This window comes from Diaporthe amygdali (genome assembly GCF_026229845.1).
Source record: "Diaporthe amygdali strain CAA958 chromosome Unknown NODE_10_length_1141467_cov_65_626103, whole genome shotgun sequence".
Lineage (NCBI taxonomy): Eukaryota > Fungi > Ascomycota > Sordariomycetes > Diaporthales > Diaporthaceae > Diaporthe > Diaporthe amygdali.
This window is the reverse complement of record NW_026517030.1, coordinates 718958-733988: the sequence shown is the minus strand read 5'-3', so window position 1 is coordinate 733988 and position 15031 is coordinate 718958. Positions and strand designations below refer to the sequence as shown.

Genomic DNA, 15031 nt, shown 5'->3' with positions numbered 1-15031 from the left:
TCTGCAGGAAAGCATACCTGCAAGTGGAGACGCCATCCGATACATTACAGAAGGGGGCCCAAGTGCCAACCCTTGCTTGGCCGCTGGCGATTGGAAGACTGTGTCCCAGGACTCCTGAAAGCTTGAATCACCTGCCCACTGCCCCATTGCCCGCTGCCTACTGCTGCCGTTAGACTACGAACTAAACGGACTGCCCAACTGCCCCTAGCCTATCCGCCCCGTCGCTTACCTACCTGCTCGAGTGCGAGTGCAAGTGCAAGTGCTTGCCGAACAGACTTAGACATTCACCAAGCGGGCGGCAGGATTGCGCCTGGTTGGACTGTATTTCACTGACTGTGCCGTCCTGGCCCAACCAAGTCAGCCCTTCGATTGGACTGGAGCATTAACAATCCGTCGTCATTGTCGCAGTTTTCTGCCCGTGCACCTTTCGTTTCCAACTCAACTGAAATGTTTACGTCTCCTGCACCTGCGGCACTGACCGGTTCTGTTTCCTTGGCAGCCTCATCTCCATCCATCTCTGCCTCCGCTTCAACATTCCATCCAACGGCCTCGACCTCCAGGACAAGGAGGGGTCTGAGTTATCTCCGCAATTATACACACCAGCACTTGCTATCGAGGGATCACAACAGTGCCTCTTCGCCAACCAATACGACAGAGTCTTCCTCCCGGCCCCGGCCAGGCCTCACGCGATCAACCTCTCACACTCCTAGGACCTCAAATACGACCTCGACTACCTCGACCGCCGACGACCTTTCGACTGCCTCGCGCCGTTTCACGCTAGTGCCTGCTTTGTCCCATCCCTTGGGTCCATCATCGAGGTCCACTCCCGAGGACTTAGAAGAGACAGACGATTCCGCTGCTGTGCAATCCACCTACGTCGGGGCGCCTCATCCGGGGACCGCCATCACTACATCAGCAGAGCCAGAGCCACTGAGCCGTCGCAGCATGACGCGGTCGAGATCCGCGACGACAGGTACTGCAATGGCCACCCCCGCCAACGATACCGCCGAAGGTGGCAACCCCGGCGGCGTTTTGCCCTCCATTCGATTTTCCGTCTTCGTCGACCCTCGGAGTCAGCGACCGTCCCTGCACTTCTCCCCAATAGCCCGCACGCTGCCGAGCGGATCTGAGATTATACGTGTCGGTCGCTATTCCGAGCGAGACAGCCAGCCAGCCGTTCCAGCGAATGTCCCGTCGGCCGCACCAGTTGGCTTCAAGTCCAAGGTCGTGAGCCGACGCCACTGTGAGTTTTGGTATGAAGAGGGAAAATGGTACATCAAGGATGTCAAGAGCAGCAGCGGCACGTTCCTAAACCACATACGTTTGAGTCCGCCCGGCCAGGAATCCAAGCCTTTCCCGGTAAACGACGGAGACGTGGTGCAGCTGGGAATTGATTTCAAAGGGGGCGAGGAAATGATATTCCGTTGTGTCAAGATGCGGCTCGAGCTGAATCGCGGCTGGCAAAACAAGCTGAACAAGTTCAAGTAAGTCCCAAGAAGCACCGGTGGTACTGCAACCCTTGACAGGCCAGCGTATGTTTACTAACTCTTTGCTTGCAGTATGAACTCGCACAAGCGCCTGTGGAACATGACCAAGACTGAGGGCGCCGGGGGCCAGAACTATTCCCAGGACTGTTCTATCTGTCTGAACTCGATCGCTGTACGTCCTGAAGGCCTATGGTCACAATTTCAAGCCTTGAGAGGCATATGCTGACAATCGCTGCTACAGCCCTGCCAGTGTCTTTTCGTGGCACCGTGCTCCCACACATGGCACTTCAAGTGTATTCGCAGCCTCTTATCATCACCGCACTACCCCATTTTCATTTGCCCGAACTGCCGTGCAGCTGCGGACCTAGAAGCCGAGGTGGAGGATCCCGAAGACTGGGAGCAGCTGGAGGACGAGGTGGAGAGCAAGGATGGCGAAGACCCAGAGGGTAGCCGCTCAAAGGGACCTCGTCTGGATCCTGCCCCTGTTGACGTGCCTAGACAATCCGTGGATAGAATAAGGACATCGCTGGAGCGTGCGAGGGCAACTGCGGCCGAACGAGCAAGGACCTCGATTGAACGCTCACGGTCACGAACGAACGTACCGGCAGCGGCGAACGCACCAGAGACCGAGGCACCAGAAGCAGCGATAGCCAATGCCGAGAGTGCTGCCTCCGCCGAGGCAGCTATGAGTGACGGTGGGGCTAGCACGCCCTCGACGACGGCATCTTCTCGACCCGGCGGCGAGGGATCGCACGCAACCTCTGACCCGGTTCCGATCAATGGTCGCAGAACACCCAGCCCAAACAGTATCGGTGCCCATGTGACTAATGGGCACGAAGGGCCTATCACACCCAGGAACGACGCTGGTCCGTGGGTGTTTGACGGTAGCGGTGCACGGATCGGAGTCGCACCGGCCGCTGGAGCCAGACAGAGTCTGAATGGGGTGGTAGACACGGAGATGGAGGATTGATACCCTACTACCGTACTTAATACCGGGAGGCAAGAAGAAACACGCCAGTCCTACCCAACTACTGGAAGCAAGCACATAAGCAATAGTAGGCACCGAGATGCAAAGGGACCATGATGGCAGATTGCATAAGTGGAGCAACAGGTGCGGGATCGTGTAGATATCAGCAGCGAGCATGGTTTTTGTCTTTTTGCGTCTCAAAAGGTTTGGCCTATTCCGCCTCCTCGTTGCATCAACATCTACTACTGCATTGTGCAGAAAGGGACCCCCACCGGCTGATTATGGGCAAAGGGCGGACATTGCGGACAAGGCGTTTCGTGGGGAGCTGCCTCTGTGGGCCGGGCTTTTGTTATTTTTATTAATATCGGATTTGGCATTTCCAAGCATCGCTGTCTGTGAAAACGTTCTGCATAGTATACGAAGCTGCGTGATTGGGCATCGGCCGGGTATGGGCATTTACTGGAGAGACATGTATAATGAGGGTGCAGAGGAGTGAATCTATGGAGCACAAACGAACATGGCCTCATATTTATCTATGAAATTTCTATTATTAAACTAAAGAACATTTCATATGTTCTTAATTATAGAAGTGCACAGAGGTACTGAACGTTGTCAGGGCTCTTGAACGGGTAAGAAGGAGTAGGTTTCAAGAATGCTCGCGCAGCTCCGCTATCGATGCTTTCGACGGATAGAAATTAGGAATATTACAATATGTTCTTATTGAGGGCATTGCCACCGTTTCTCGCTTAGCAGCGAGCATATGTATGTACACAAGCCCATGACTAGCCTGTTCGCGTTGCTCTTGAATGCGCGCCTTGTCTCCAGATAACCTTCCCATCCTGTCCGTGACTCCTGCTACCTTTCCCAACCAAGAAGCACAAAAGAAAAAGGGGCTAGTCAGACGAAGCCCGTACTATCCCAGCCAGCCTGTCTGTTTGTCTCTCTGTTCACATATCAAATGAAATCAGGTACGATGCCGAGCCCCCAGTCTACAACTTTGATCTAACAGCCTCGAGTCTATACTTGACATCCTTCAACGCCTTGGTGGTCGGCTTCCAGTCGTCAAACTGCTTCAACAGCTCCTCCGTCTCGTTGCTCAGCTCTGTCTTGACGAAGTCCTCCTCTAGCAGGCCGCGCATGATCCAGGGGAGCAAGTAGGGGTTTGAGGCGGTTAGGCCCTCAAATTTCTGGATCTCGCACGGTACGTCGCCCACGTTTGTGGTTTCGAGGGTGTGGGATATGGCCAAGCTGAGTGAAGGTTAGTTGGCTCCCGTACTGGGCACAACGGAACGACGTCAGTCGGAATGGGAGACTTACTCATAGACCTGGCCGTCATCGTAAAGGCGTGAATGGCCCTCGCCGCCGTAGAGACTTCCTGCCAGCGGGACGGAAAGCTCACGGATCAGGCCGTGGTCAGACACGCCCAGATTGCGAAGCTTGCACGCGAATCCCACTAAATGCGCAATAAAATCAGGCGCGTGTATCCTTCCGTCTATAAACACAGCTCGGTAGATGTAAGGATGGCTGGCTGGCGAGTATATGGCTGACTCTATTGGGACAAGCTGGTCGTCGATGCTGCCGATGTATGTGATCCGGACGCCGTAGGCCAGCACTGTCTTGAGTGAGGCCTCGTACCTCTTCGAAACCTCGCTCTCCGAGTTCGCAAACTCCCACAGCTCCGCGGCGCTGCCCATCAACATGCCCATACCGGACTTGTAATCGGGGAACGGCCCCAGGTTGACTCCTGCCATGGCGCAGACCCCAATCTTGGCGTTCGTGATAATACCGAGCTCGATCAATTTCGCAAGCAGCATTACAGAGACAGGCACACCCTGCGAGTGGCAGGACACTATAATCAGGTCCGCCTCCCTGATGTGGTCAATCCAGTTGAGGAGCAACTTCCACAGATTTTCCACTCGGTCCGCAATCTTGCCCTCGCCCTCAAGGGCGACTTTCTCGATTTCACAATCTTCACAGCCGTGGCTTTCGGCCCACCTGCGGATACCTTCGGCGCCCTGATCGGCGAATTTAAGGGAGGTTCCAGTCGGCTGACCGATCATAGCCCTGAGGTATGTAGCTGGGAACAGCCCGTGTACGCCTATAGCCAGCGCTTTCTTGACCTTGGGTGGATCCTGGGCGAGAAAGACGTGCTTTGTAGGCTTTTGCTGGGTCCGTAAGAGTAATGAAGCTAATTGCCGCAATATGGAGGGGTTTTCCTTCATTTTGTACGTGCCCTTGAACGAGGGCAGCAACAGATTGGGAGGTGTCGGCCGGGTTGCCGTTGTTGGTGTTTTCGCCTTTGCCTTACTTGGTGAGTCTACCTTGATAGAAGCTGCGTCTGACTGAGGAGTTTGTGGGCGCGACGGTACGTCGTCGATGTCCATGGATTGGGGCCTATTTCTTTTCTTCTTCGACACCTTGTCTTTAATTTGCTTGATTTTCCCAGGTGCCTCCTTGGGTGGTTCCGGCTTTGGAGGCGCGTCTCGGCTCATATCCAAAGAATTGGCTCGCTTGGGGTGCGTCTCGGAACCATCTCCCATTACAGCCAATTCACCATGCTGGGTGGTTCCTTTTGGTTCGCCGGGGGATTTGGGTGTGTCTTTTGACCAGAATGCCCAGGTTGAACCAGCAGTGGGTTTGGTTGCAGGCTCGGGGTTTGCTGGCGGTGCCTCCTCCATGACTGTATCTTCCGGCTCTGTTGCTGTCTTCGAGATTGGCTCGGGTGCTTTCGCAGGCTCGTCTTTCACGGCTTCAGGAACACTGTTGTTTGACCAAAATGGAATCCACATGGTCATGGAGCGTTGCGGCGCGCTGGTTGCTGGTAGCTCAGCTGCGCCTGAAGCAACCGTATTCTCTGGCGATGGCTCTGGATTGGGTGGTTCATTTTCCTCTTTCGGCGACGGTGCTGTTTCTTGCGGCGTATTTGCATTTTCTGTTGCTTTTTTCTCCGGCACTGGGTTCGCAGTGAACCATCCGCCTAACCAACCCGATGACGTCGATGGCCTTTGCGGCGTGTCTGCAGCCGGCGGTGCATCGTGCATCGGCTCGTCCACCGTAGGAGCCTTGTTGTCTCTTGAATCACCCTGCTTCGTGTTCTCAGTGGTGTCCTTCGGGGTCGGTCCATTGTTGGTGATGTTCTTCTGAGCTTCTGGCTCAGCGACTGTCGCATTGTTGTTGGTGTCCGGGTCATCGGTGTCCGTCTCTCGGACCTTGGGCATCGTGTTGACCGAGGCCTGACTCGCCCCACTCAAGCTCGCAGTGTCGGCGGTCCTCTTTGTTTCGAAACGGCTGAAGTCAGGCGTAGAGCCTGCCTTGAGAGGGCTTCCTAGTATCGTCTCTCTTTGCAACGAAGTAGAAGGCGTGGACTTCCGAGGCCATGATCCGTACCAACTCCTAGTTTTGTGAACCTGTGCTAATTGTCAGGGGGGCTCTGCTCTGGTGGAGACGGGGTGGCAATGCGATGAACCTACTGTTTTGCTGCCTTCTTGCACGGATATAGCACTGCTGTTGCTCTTTTCGCTCTTGCTACTTGTTTCGAGGTTTCGCAGGGCCGACGGCAGCATGCCTTGCGCAGGTTCGGAGGCGGACTGTGATGGTGATGGCGATGTCACTGGGGCGGCGGAGAGATCGCTGACCTGTGACGAAGTACTGGCGCGGGTAGGCTGCAGCGATGTAGTGGTGGGGTTTGGGTTTGTCGGCCCCGGAGTGCCGCCACCACGCCGTGCTCGTTTCCTAGAAATCATGACGGCGAGGTTCAGCAGGCCAGGCTCATGTCATGTTGAGAGACCGGTGGTGCATCGTAGTGCATTTCATTGTTGTGATTTACCCGGGTGTTTGTTTGGGATATTGATCAGCTGCGAGCGACTCAACCCGCCGCTACGTAATGGCCGCCGTCACAGAAACCCATGTTTGTCCCGTCGCCTCGCCCCCCTCGGCAACACACCCCCGGATACCCCACTACGGGCTTCCCGGTACCTTGACTATGCGCCTACACAGCAGGGTCCCTGGGTGCTGCAGCAAACTGATCATCTTTAGAGTGAAATCAACCCATGGCCTGTGGCTGTTTACATTATCACTCGTCTTGCTGGTTATGAGGGCACTGTTGCAGAACGGAACCTAGTAAATATTGTGAATAATTCGATAATATTCACTCTGCAATGTTACTGTTAATCCAAGTACTGCTCCATATTACTGGGTACCTAGGCAGTGTGGTAAACATTGGGTGCATGCGCACTTGGCTTTCCTTAGGGACCCCTGCCGACCCCCATATATTTTCTTATCGATAACGGTCACCCTCGAATTTCTTCAAAAATCTATTTTTTGAATCCGAGGATAGAGACTTCCACACGCTGCAAAACCTACACAGTTCGGCCCAGCTCGCATCTATCGTCGAGCTGACTGCTCTGCCAAATTTATGGAATCATGAGCACCCTTAAAAGGAAAGGGGCGCCATCCGGCAATGCCTCCAAGAAAGACACTCCCTCCAAGAAAGTGAAGTCAGAGAAGCCCACCGACAAGACTCCCGAGAAGAAGACCTCCAAGTCCACCGACAAGACCGCCTCCTCAGCGCCATCCGTCGCTCGTGTTGTCAAGGAGGAAGAGCCTCTCTTTCCCAGAGGTGGTGGCAGCGTGCTCACTCCCCTCGAGCACAAGCAAATCACCATCCAAGCGAAGCAAGACGCTCTTTTCGAGGAAGAGTCGGGCAAGGCGACAAAGAAGGGGGACAAGGACTCAAAGAAGAAGAAACGTAAGGCCTCAGGCAAAGACGGAAAGAAGAGTGATAAGCCGGCCCACGACCCTGACGCTGTCAAGATCGAAGGGCTCAACTACAAGGTATGATTCTTTGCTGTGCTGCAGGAAGAGTGCAGACGTGACTGACTAGCTCTGCAGCGCCTTGTGAAAGGCTCACTGGTCCTCGGTCAAGTTTGCGGCATCAACGATCTCGAAGTTTCCGTGGCGTTACCAAACAATCTGATTGGGCATGTCTCTATCACATCAATTTCCCCCGGCCTCACAAAACGAATCGAGGCGGCGGCAGCAGCAGACGACAGCGATGGCGACCAAGAAGAGTCGACCGAAGACGATGTCGACCTCAAAGACCTCTTTGAATTGGGTCAATATGTTCGAGCCTATGTTGTGTCCACCATCGAGGACTCGTCCGCGTTGTCAAGCAAATCAAGGAGGCGGATAGAACTGTCCCTACGACCTGAGGACGCCAATTCCACGATCTCTAAACAAGAGCTGGTTGCGAACAACACAGTGATGGCTGCTGTGGCTAGTGTGGAAGATCACGGATACGTAATGGACCTTGGTCTCGCAGACACCAAGGTCACCGGGTTTCTGCCAAAAAAGGAGGTCGATACTGCCATCCCAGAAGATCGGCTGCAGCTGGGGAGCGTTTTCCTGTGCATGGCTACGGGCCTGAGCGGGAATAGCAAGGTTGTTCAGTTGACGACTCGCAGCGACAAGATTGCCAGCCCCAAGAGCTTCCCGTCCGAGGCCACGACGGTCAACACTTTTGTCCCTGGCACAGCTGTTGACGTTCTCGTATCTGAGCTGTCAGATCGAGGCATTGTCGGCAAGGTTCTGGGCCATCTCGATGTCACCGCCGACCACATTCACTCCGGAGTCGGCCCGCATGGCACAGATTTAGAAGCCAAGTACAAAGTCGGCTCGAAGTTAAGGGCAAGGGTAATCTGTACATTTCCTGAGGCGAGGCAACCTAAGTTGGGCATCTCGATCCTGGATCATGTCCTATCCTTCGAAACCCCGAGCGCTCGATTCGAAGGCACCCAGAAGAAGCCGCTGGATGCTCTTCCGATATCTTCAGTGGTCGAGAATTGCGTGGTGAAACGGGTCGAGTCGGACATTGGCCTTTTTGTCGACGTAGGCGTCGAGGGTGTACCTGGGTTTGTGCACATATCTCGGGTCAAGGATGGAAAAGTCGACGCGTTGTACGAGTCCAGTGGTCCCTACAAGCTAAATTCGGCACACCGGGCGAGGGTAGTAGGTTACAACGCTTTTGACGGGCTGTTCCTGCTTTCCCTTCAGAAAAGCGTCCTCGAGCAACCTTTCTTGCGCGTAGAAGACGTGCCTATCGGAGACGTTGTCGACGGCAGCATTGAGAAGCTTGTGGTTGGTGAGAACGGCGTCCATGGGCTTATTGTCAAGATTGCTGAAGGCATATCTGGGCTCGTCCCACAGATGCACCTTTCTGACGTCCGACTACAACACCCGGAGAAGAAGTTCAAAGAAGGCTTGAAAGTCAAGGCAAGAGTCTTGTCGACGGAACCCTCCAAAGGACAACTACGCCTCACGCTGAAGAAGACTTTAGTCAACTCAGATGCTGCTCCGATCAAATCGTTTGAAGAAGTTGCCATCGGAATGCAAGTGCTCGGAACAATCGTCAATGTTTTGCAAAACGGCGCCGTTGTTCAGTTCTACGGTCGTCTGCGAGGCTTCCTCCCGCTGTCTGAGATGAGCGAGGCTTACATTCAAAACCCTAAGGAGCACTTTCGGCAAGGTCAAGTTGTCAATGTACATGTCATCGATGTGGATGCTACTACGAATCGGCTCATCGTATCTTGCAAGGACCCGGCTGCTTTCGGGATGGACAAGCAATTGGCCTTGAAGAATCTCGCCATAGGTGACGTTGTCTCTGGTAAAGTCAGCCAAAAGACTGAAGACGACGTTTTTGTTGAGCTCCAGGACAGCTTGCTCAAAGCGGTGCTTCCAATTGGGCAATTGACGGACAAGAGCCCTGCTAAGAATCAGGCTGCGCTAAAGAGGATATACGTTGGTCAGACGTTGACTGACCTAGCAGTGCTGGAGAAGAATGAGGGCCGACGGGCTCTCACTGTCACGTCCAAACCAAGCCTGGTCGAAGCTGCCAAGAAGGGAAAACTTCTCTACAACTGGGAGAAGGTGAAAGCCGGGGACCTGGTCCATGGGTTTGTTCGAAGCATCACACCAACTGCTGTCTTCGTGCAGTTTGGTGGCAATTCGACAGCATTACTCCCAGCTGCCATGATCCCTCAGGAGCAACAAAAAGAGCAGAACTTTGGTCTGCAAAAGCTGCAGTCCCTGTCTGTCAAAATAGTTTCTGTCGATCGGGATCATTCCCGCGCCGTGGTGGCCATTCCCTCGGTCGCCGATGCCAAGGAGCAAAAGTCCTCTAAGCGCTCTACGAAGCCGGTAGAAAATCCTGTGGACGACTCGATCAAGGGAGAGGATGATATCGTTGTTGGCAGAGTCACAAAGGCCAAAATCGTGTCTATCAAGAGCACACAGCTCAACGTTCAGCTTGCTGATAATCTGCAAGGGCGCGTGGATGTCTCGCAAGTTTTCGACTCGTGGGATGAGATCCGTCACCCGAAGAACCCGCTCCAAAAATTCAAGCCAAAGCAAATCATCAAGGTGAAGGTTCTGGGGGTCCACGATGCTAGAAATCATCGCTTCTTGCCTATCTCTCATCGCTCAACACATTCTCTCATCGAACTATCAGCCAAGCCTAGCGACCTGAAGGAGGAGGGTGGCTGCGAGCCCCTGTCACTGGACCAGATCAAAGATGGTTCTGAATGGGTGGGCTTCGTGAACAACATCAAGGCAAATTACATCTGGGTCAATCTTTCACCATCTGTCCGAGGACGCATGGCCGCCAGCGACGCTTCTGACGACCTGGCTCAATTGGGCAATCTCACCGGCAATTTCCCCATTGGTTGTGCGATCAAGGTACGGGTCAAGGCTGCTGAGGCGTCCAAGAATCGCCTCGACCTCACAGCCAGGACCTCGGATGACTCCAATGCCATCACCTGGGACAATATCAAGAAGGGATTGGTCCTTCCTGGCAAGGTGACCAAAGTTACTGACAGATCAGTTCTGGTCCAGTTGAGCGAAGATGTTTCCGCCCCTGTACACCTTGTCGACCTGGCAGATGACTATGATGAAGCTCGACCAAAAGATTTTACAAGGAATGAGATTGTCCGAGTGGCTGTCATCGATGTAGACGCAAGCAACAAGAAAGTACGCCTGTCGACACGTCCATCGCGAGTCCTCAACTCTGCTCTACCAGTCAAGGACCGTGAGATCACATTGGTTTCTGGCCTAAAGACTGGTGATATCGTGCGAGGGTTTGTCAGGAATGTTGCAGACCAAGGCTTGTTCGTCAATCTCGGCGGTCATGTCACAGCTTTCGTCAAGATATCGGACCTGTCGGACACCTTTTTGAAGAACTGGAAAGAGCATTTCAGAATGGATCAGCTCGTGAAGGGTCGTATCATAGCCCTCGATGCGGCTCTCGGCCAAGTTAATCTGAGCCTGAAGGCTTCCGTCGTTGAAAGTGATTACACGCCTCCTCTTACTCTTGCAGACTTCAAGGAAGGCCAAACGGTGAAGGGCAAAGTCCGTGGCGTTGAAGACTTTGGGGCTTTTATTGTCATTGACGGGTCAGCGAACGTCAGTGGTCTCTGCCACCGGAGTCAAATGGCGGAGAAGTCCGTCAAGGATGCCAGAAAACTTTACAGTGCTGGTGATATCGTGAAAGCCCGGATTCTGAAGATCGACGCTACCAAGAAACAAATTAGCTTCGGGCTCAAGGCATCCTACTTTGAGGACGATGAAGATTCAGACGCAGATGACTCGGACGATGAAGCTGGAGTGCCATTGGACTCTGACTCTGAGGTGGACAGCGACGAGGACGACGAGTTCATGGATGCCGCTGAGGTCATCATCCACGGTACCGACAATGTTGATGAATCGGAAGATGAAGATGAAGATACCGCAATGGTGGACGCATCGTCTGGAGATGCTGGCGGCCTCGATGCCGGCGGTTTCGATTGGTCTGCTAATGCACTAGATGAAGTCGGTGATGATTCAGATGCTGGAGCAAACAATGCCGACGATGGCGCAGGGAAAAAGAAGAAGAAGAGAAAGGCAGAAATTCAAGTTGACCGGACAGCCCAGCTGGACGTGAACGGGCCGCAGACCGCAGAGGATTATGAAAGGCTCTTGCTTGGACAGACAGATTCCTCTGATTTGTGGGTTCGTTACATGGCCTTCCAGGCGCAGGTCAGCGAACCAGCAAGAGCGCGCGAGATCGCAGAGCGTGCTCTCAAGACAATCAATATCCGCGAGGAGGCAGAGAAGCTCAACGTATGGATTGCCTATCTAAACTTGGAAAACGCCTTTGGGACGGATGAGACACTGGCAGACGTCTTCAAACGGGCGTGTTCGTACAATGACGAACAGGTGGTTCACGAGCGGCTCATCAGCATTTACATCACGACCGGAAAACATGATGTAGGTTGTTGCCTTTCTTAATTATTTAGTGTGACAGTGCTGACTAGCATACAGAAAGCCGATGAGCTCTACCAGGCCATGCTCAAGAAGTTCGGTGCCAAGTCGCCACAAGTCTGGACCAACTACGCGAATTTCCTACACAACACGGTGATGGATGCAGACCGTGCTCGTGCTCTCATCCATCGCGCAACGCAACGACTTCCTCCCCATACTCATGTCCCCCTGATTACCAAGTTTGCCAGCCTGGAGTTCCGGTCCGCCAGCGGAGACCCAGAGCACGGCCGGACAGTATTCGAAGGTATACTGTCCGCGTACCCCAAGAAGTTTGACCTCTGGAACCAGCTGCTTGACCTGGAAACATCGGCGTACAGCGCGGCGAAGAAGAGCGGGGATAGAAAAGCCGATCCTACTCACGTCAGGGAGGTCTTTGAGCGTGGTACCAAGACGAAGGGACTCAAGGCCCTGAGGGCCAAGAAGTGGTTCCAGAGATGGGCCAAGTGGGAGGGCGAGAATGGCGATGCGAAGAGCAAGGAAAAGGTGATGGCCAAGGCCACGGAGTGGGCGAGGGAGGCTGAGGCGAGGAAGCAGAAGGGCGAAGAGGAGGAAGAGTGATGGATGTCTGAGTATGATATACCCCGTGCAATACTCCGTGCAGGACAGGAAAGGTATCAGTGTTAGACAAAAGAAAAGGTATCAATCGAAGCGCTACTATTTTCAAAGGGCTCTACAGCCAGGGCCTGCATGAGCCAATACTTATTATCTAAGACACACATGCTTGATCATAGGGACAAAACACGTAGACATGCAAATACGTGATTTCTGAGCATTGATCAGGAGATCATTGGGACAGAGGCCATTTGGAGGTAGCCTCCCAGATGGTATTACGGTCAATGAAGCGCCGAGAGGGATATCAGTCTACGGAGATTATGAGTAAAAGTATCCGCCCTGGAGAGTGTCCGGAAGGAGAGTTGGCGATGCCAATAGTAATAGTCTCCATCACGATAAGGGGTTGATCGGATGTTCAGGAGGATGTGGAGTTTTCGCAACGAAGCGAGTATGTGTGGGAATGGTGCATCAGCGGAGCTTTCTCATGGTCACATGGATTCTGGACCCTCTTGGTTAACTGGCGCTCTCCGCTGTTCAAATCTCTTGGCCATACGGTGGATCAAGGCTACATTTCCTAGCCTCTTGTTTACACGGACTGGTAGATATATAGGAAAGATGCCACTTGGCACAATCAAGATCGCCCCCAAGCTTTGACTGAGGCTTCAGATCAGCAACTGACGCACCTGTAGCCACTTTGATGGACTTCCCACACAAAAACAGACCACTTAACGAACTACGTTGCCCGCACACCGCTCTCGGGGGCCGACGGCGACGAGGTAGACGGGACGTCAAGTCGATCGCGAAGAGCGGGCGGGGCCGTTTTGATAGCGACTATAGCGCCAGAGCACCTCACGCCGCGTCAACGATCCACGCTGGCCCCGACCACCCCGGGCCTGCTGGACCAAGCGCCGCCGATCAGCATTTTTTCCCCCCGCCGCAGCCTCGACCAACCTGTGATCCTATACAAACGCCAGGGCCATTTTGATTGCCCCTCTATTTTCGCCGGGCTTGCCGCCGGCCGAGCTGCCGGGCTTCACTTCGCTGAGGTCAGCTGCCGCCGTCAGCGGGGCCCCGCTTGGGCCGAAGATCTGACACCGCCGAGGATATGAGCAATATGAGCAAGTGCTGCTGCTCTCCTTGTGTGGTGGGATTATACCAACGCGCGTGGGGAAGGGGGTGATGGTGGTGCCGTAAGACCAGCCGGTGCTCTTGGCTGGGCGCTGGGCGGCGCGCACGTTTGGTAGGAGTGGGCTGGGCCACGGGAACCAGAATGGACATCTTTTTAGGTTGGGGATTTAAGACACATAGCATTTGGTGGTATCTATTCCATCAAGTGGGTGGTCCAGTGAGAGTGAGAGGAGCATGTGAGTCAACGGTAGATACGACCGTCGCAAGTCGATAAGATCATTGTAGCAGTGCATTTTGGGCGTGACGGGAGCCCCCGCGAATCTTAACTTTATTTTGTATGGGGAAGACAGGGTTGTCTTTCGTGTCTTTCCGGGCTCTTTGTGTACTTTTTCAATTTCTCATCTGTTAGCTGCATTAGAAGGCTCGCAAATTGTTGCAGTAAAATTGAAGGGCTCAGGTCTATCCGTGAGACCACATCACAGGTGCATCGTCTGATCATGCAGTTTCGAACGAGGCATTGATGCCCGAAGACAGTCTCCCATATCCACTTGTGGAGTACACAAGTATCCCTCCCCAGCACGTTCTCAGGTGGGCACAAGTGAGATTTCGTGGGCTGGTAGATGTGTGCTTCCCGCCACCCCTTGAGTTGTCCATTCCAATCACTTGTCGACCCTGTGACGATCTAAAGTGGAACACGACCGCAGAGAGAGATGGAGGCTCCCCGACACCGCGGGCTCGCTTGCAGGCAGTATGCAGTAGATAAAATTGCTCGATCGACAGCAACGCTTCCGGCGCATGGGCAGTGTGTTGTGTGTCGGAAACCTGAAAACCCCACAAATTTACGAGGAAGCGACCGAGGGATGAGTCGAACCCGGAGCGCCCACCGGTGCAGGTGGTGACGGTGACACAGGACAAGACCGGGCCTGCACAGCGAATGAGCGAGGGATGATAAGAAATGCCTGGATCGAGACGGCTGCAGCTTGACACCTGGGGATGTGACGCTTCTTCCCCAAAAAGGCCAATCCTCGAGTGCCGCGCCAACGGGATCTACGCTACTATGTTCAACAAAGCATCGCCGTCTATGCTGTGGCAGCAGACGAGCGGATGGTGGCTTCCCCGGGCAATATGGAACATCCCGAAGCTCCCGTCGCGAAATTCAACATTGATGAGACCCACCTGGTTAGACAAGCCGACGGGCAGCGGCGCAGAGTGCCAATATATCGTTGCGCAACACAGATACTGCGGATTGCAAATCCAACATGGCATAAGCGGGCCAGTGACATGCTGTGGGGCGCAGGCCAAGCTAGCCGGCGATGTGGGCTTATATTCCCGTCCGGATAAGTCGCAGGTAAGGGCACAGCACAGACAATATTTTGCTCTCGCAGGCAGGGCTCAGTACCCGAATTCTGTGTTTGTGGCATAGGACGGCGGTGCCGTTGATATCCGCGGATAAATCGCTGATAGATTGGGTGGTGCCGGGCAAAGCCTGTCTGTGTATGAACCGGATATGTTCCGGCAAGGGCGTACTCGTCGGAACATGGAAGCA

The 15031-nt window shown here is 53.9% G+C and overlaps 3 protein-coding genes across 3 annotated transcripts; 2 read left to right on the top strand and 1 right to left on the bottom strand.

The window, feature by feature from the left end:
* Window positions 1-447: 447 nt before the first annotated feature.
* J7T55_009193 (FHA domain-containing protein) lies at window positions 448-2457 on the top strand (the record flags this gene model as incomplete). Its single annotated transcript, XM_053142133.1, has 3 exons — window positions 448-1484; window positions 1560-1659; window positions 1729-2457. 3 exons carry the CDS (start codon window positions 448-450, stop codon window positions 2455-2457), a joined length of 1866 nt encoding a protein of 621 aa, XP_052995034.1.
* A 986-nt stretch (window positions 2458-3443) lies between these two features.
* Window positions 3444-6197, bottom strand: J7T55_009192 (uncharacterized protein; the record flags this gene model as incomplete). The annotated part of the gene is made up of 3 exons (XM_053142132.1): window positions 3444-3702; window positions 3772-5866; window positions 5921-6197. The coding sequence occupies 3 exons, from the start codon at window positions 6195-6197 to the stop codon at window positions 3444-3446; spliced, it is 2631 nt and encodes an 876-aa protein (XP_052995033.1).
* Window positions 6198-6876: 679 nt separating this feature from the next.
* Window positions 6877-12363, top strand: J7T55_009191 (rrna biosis protein rrp5; the record flags this gene model as incomplete). The annotated part of the gene is made up of 3 exons (XM_053142131.1): window positions 6877-7287; window positions 7345-11751; window positions 11806-12363. The coding sequence occupies 3 exons, from the start codon at window positions 6877-6879 to the stop codon at window positions 12361-12363; spliced, it is 5376 nt and encodes a 1791-aa protein (XP_052995032.1).
* Window positions 12364-15031: the final 2668 nt, after the last annotated feature.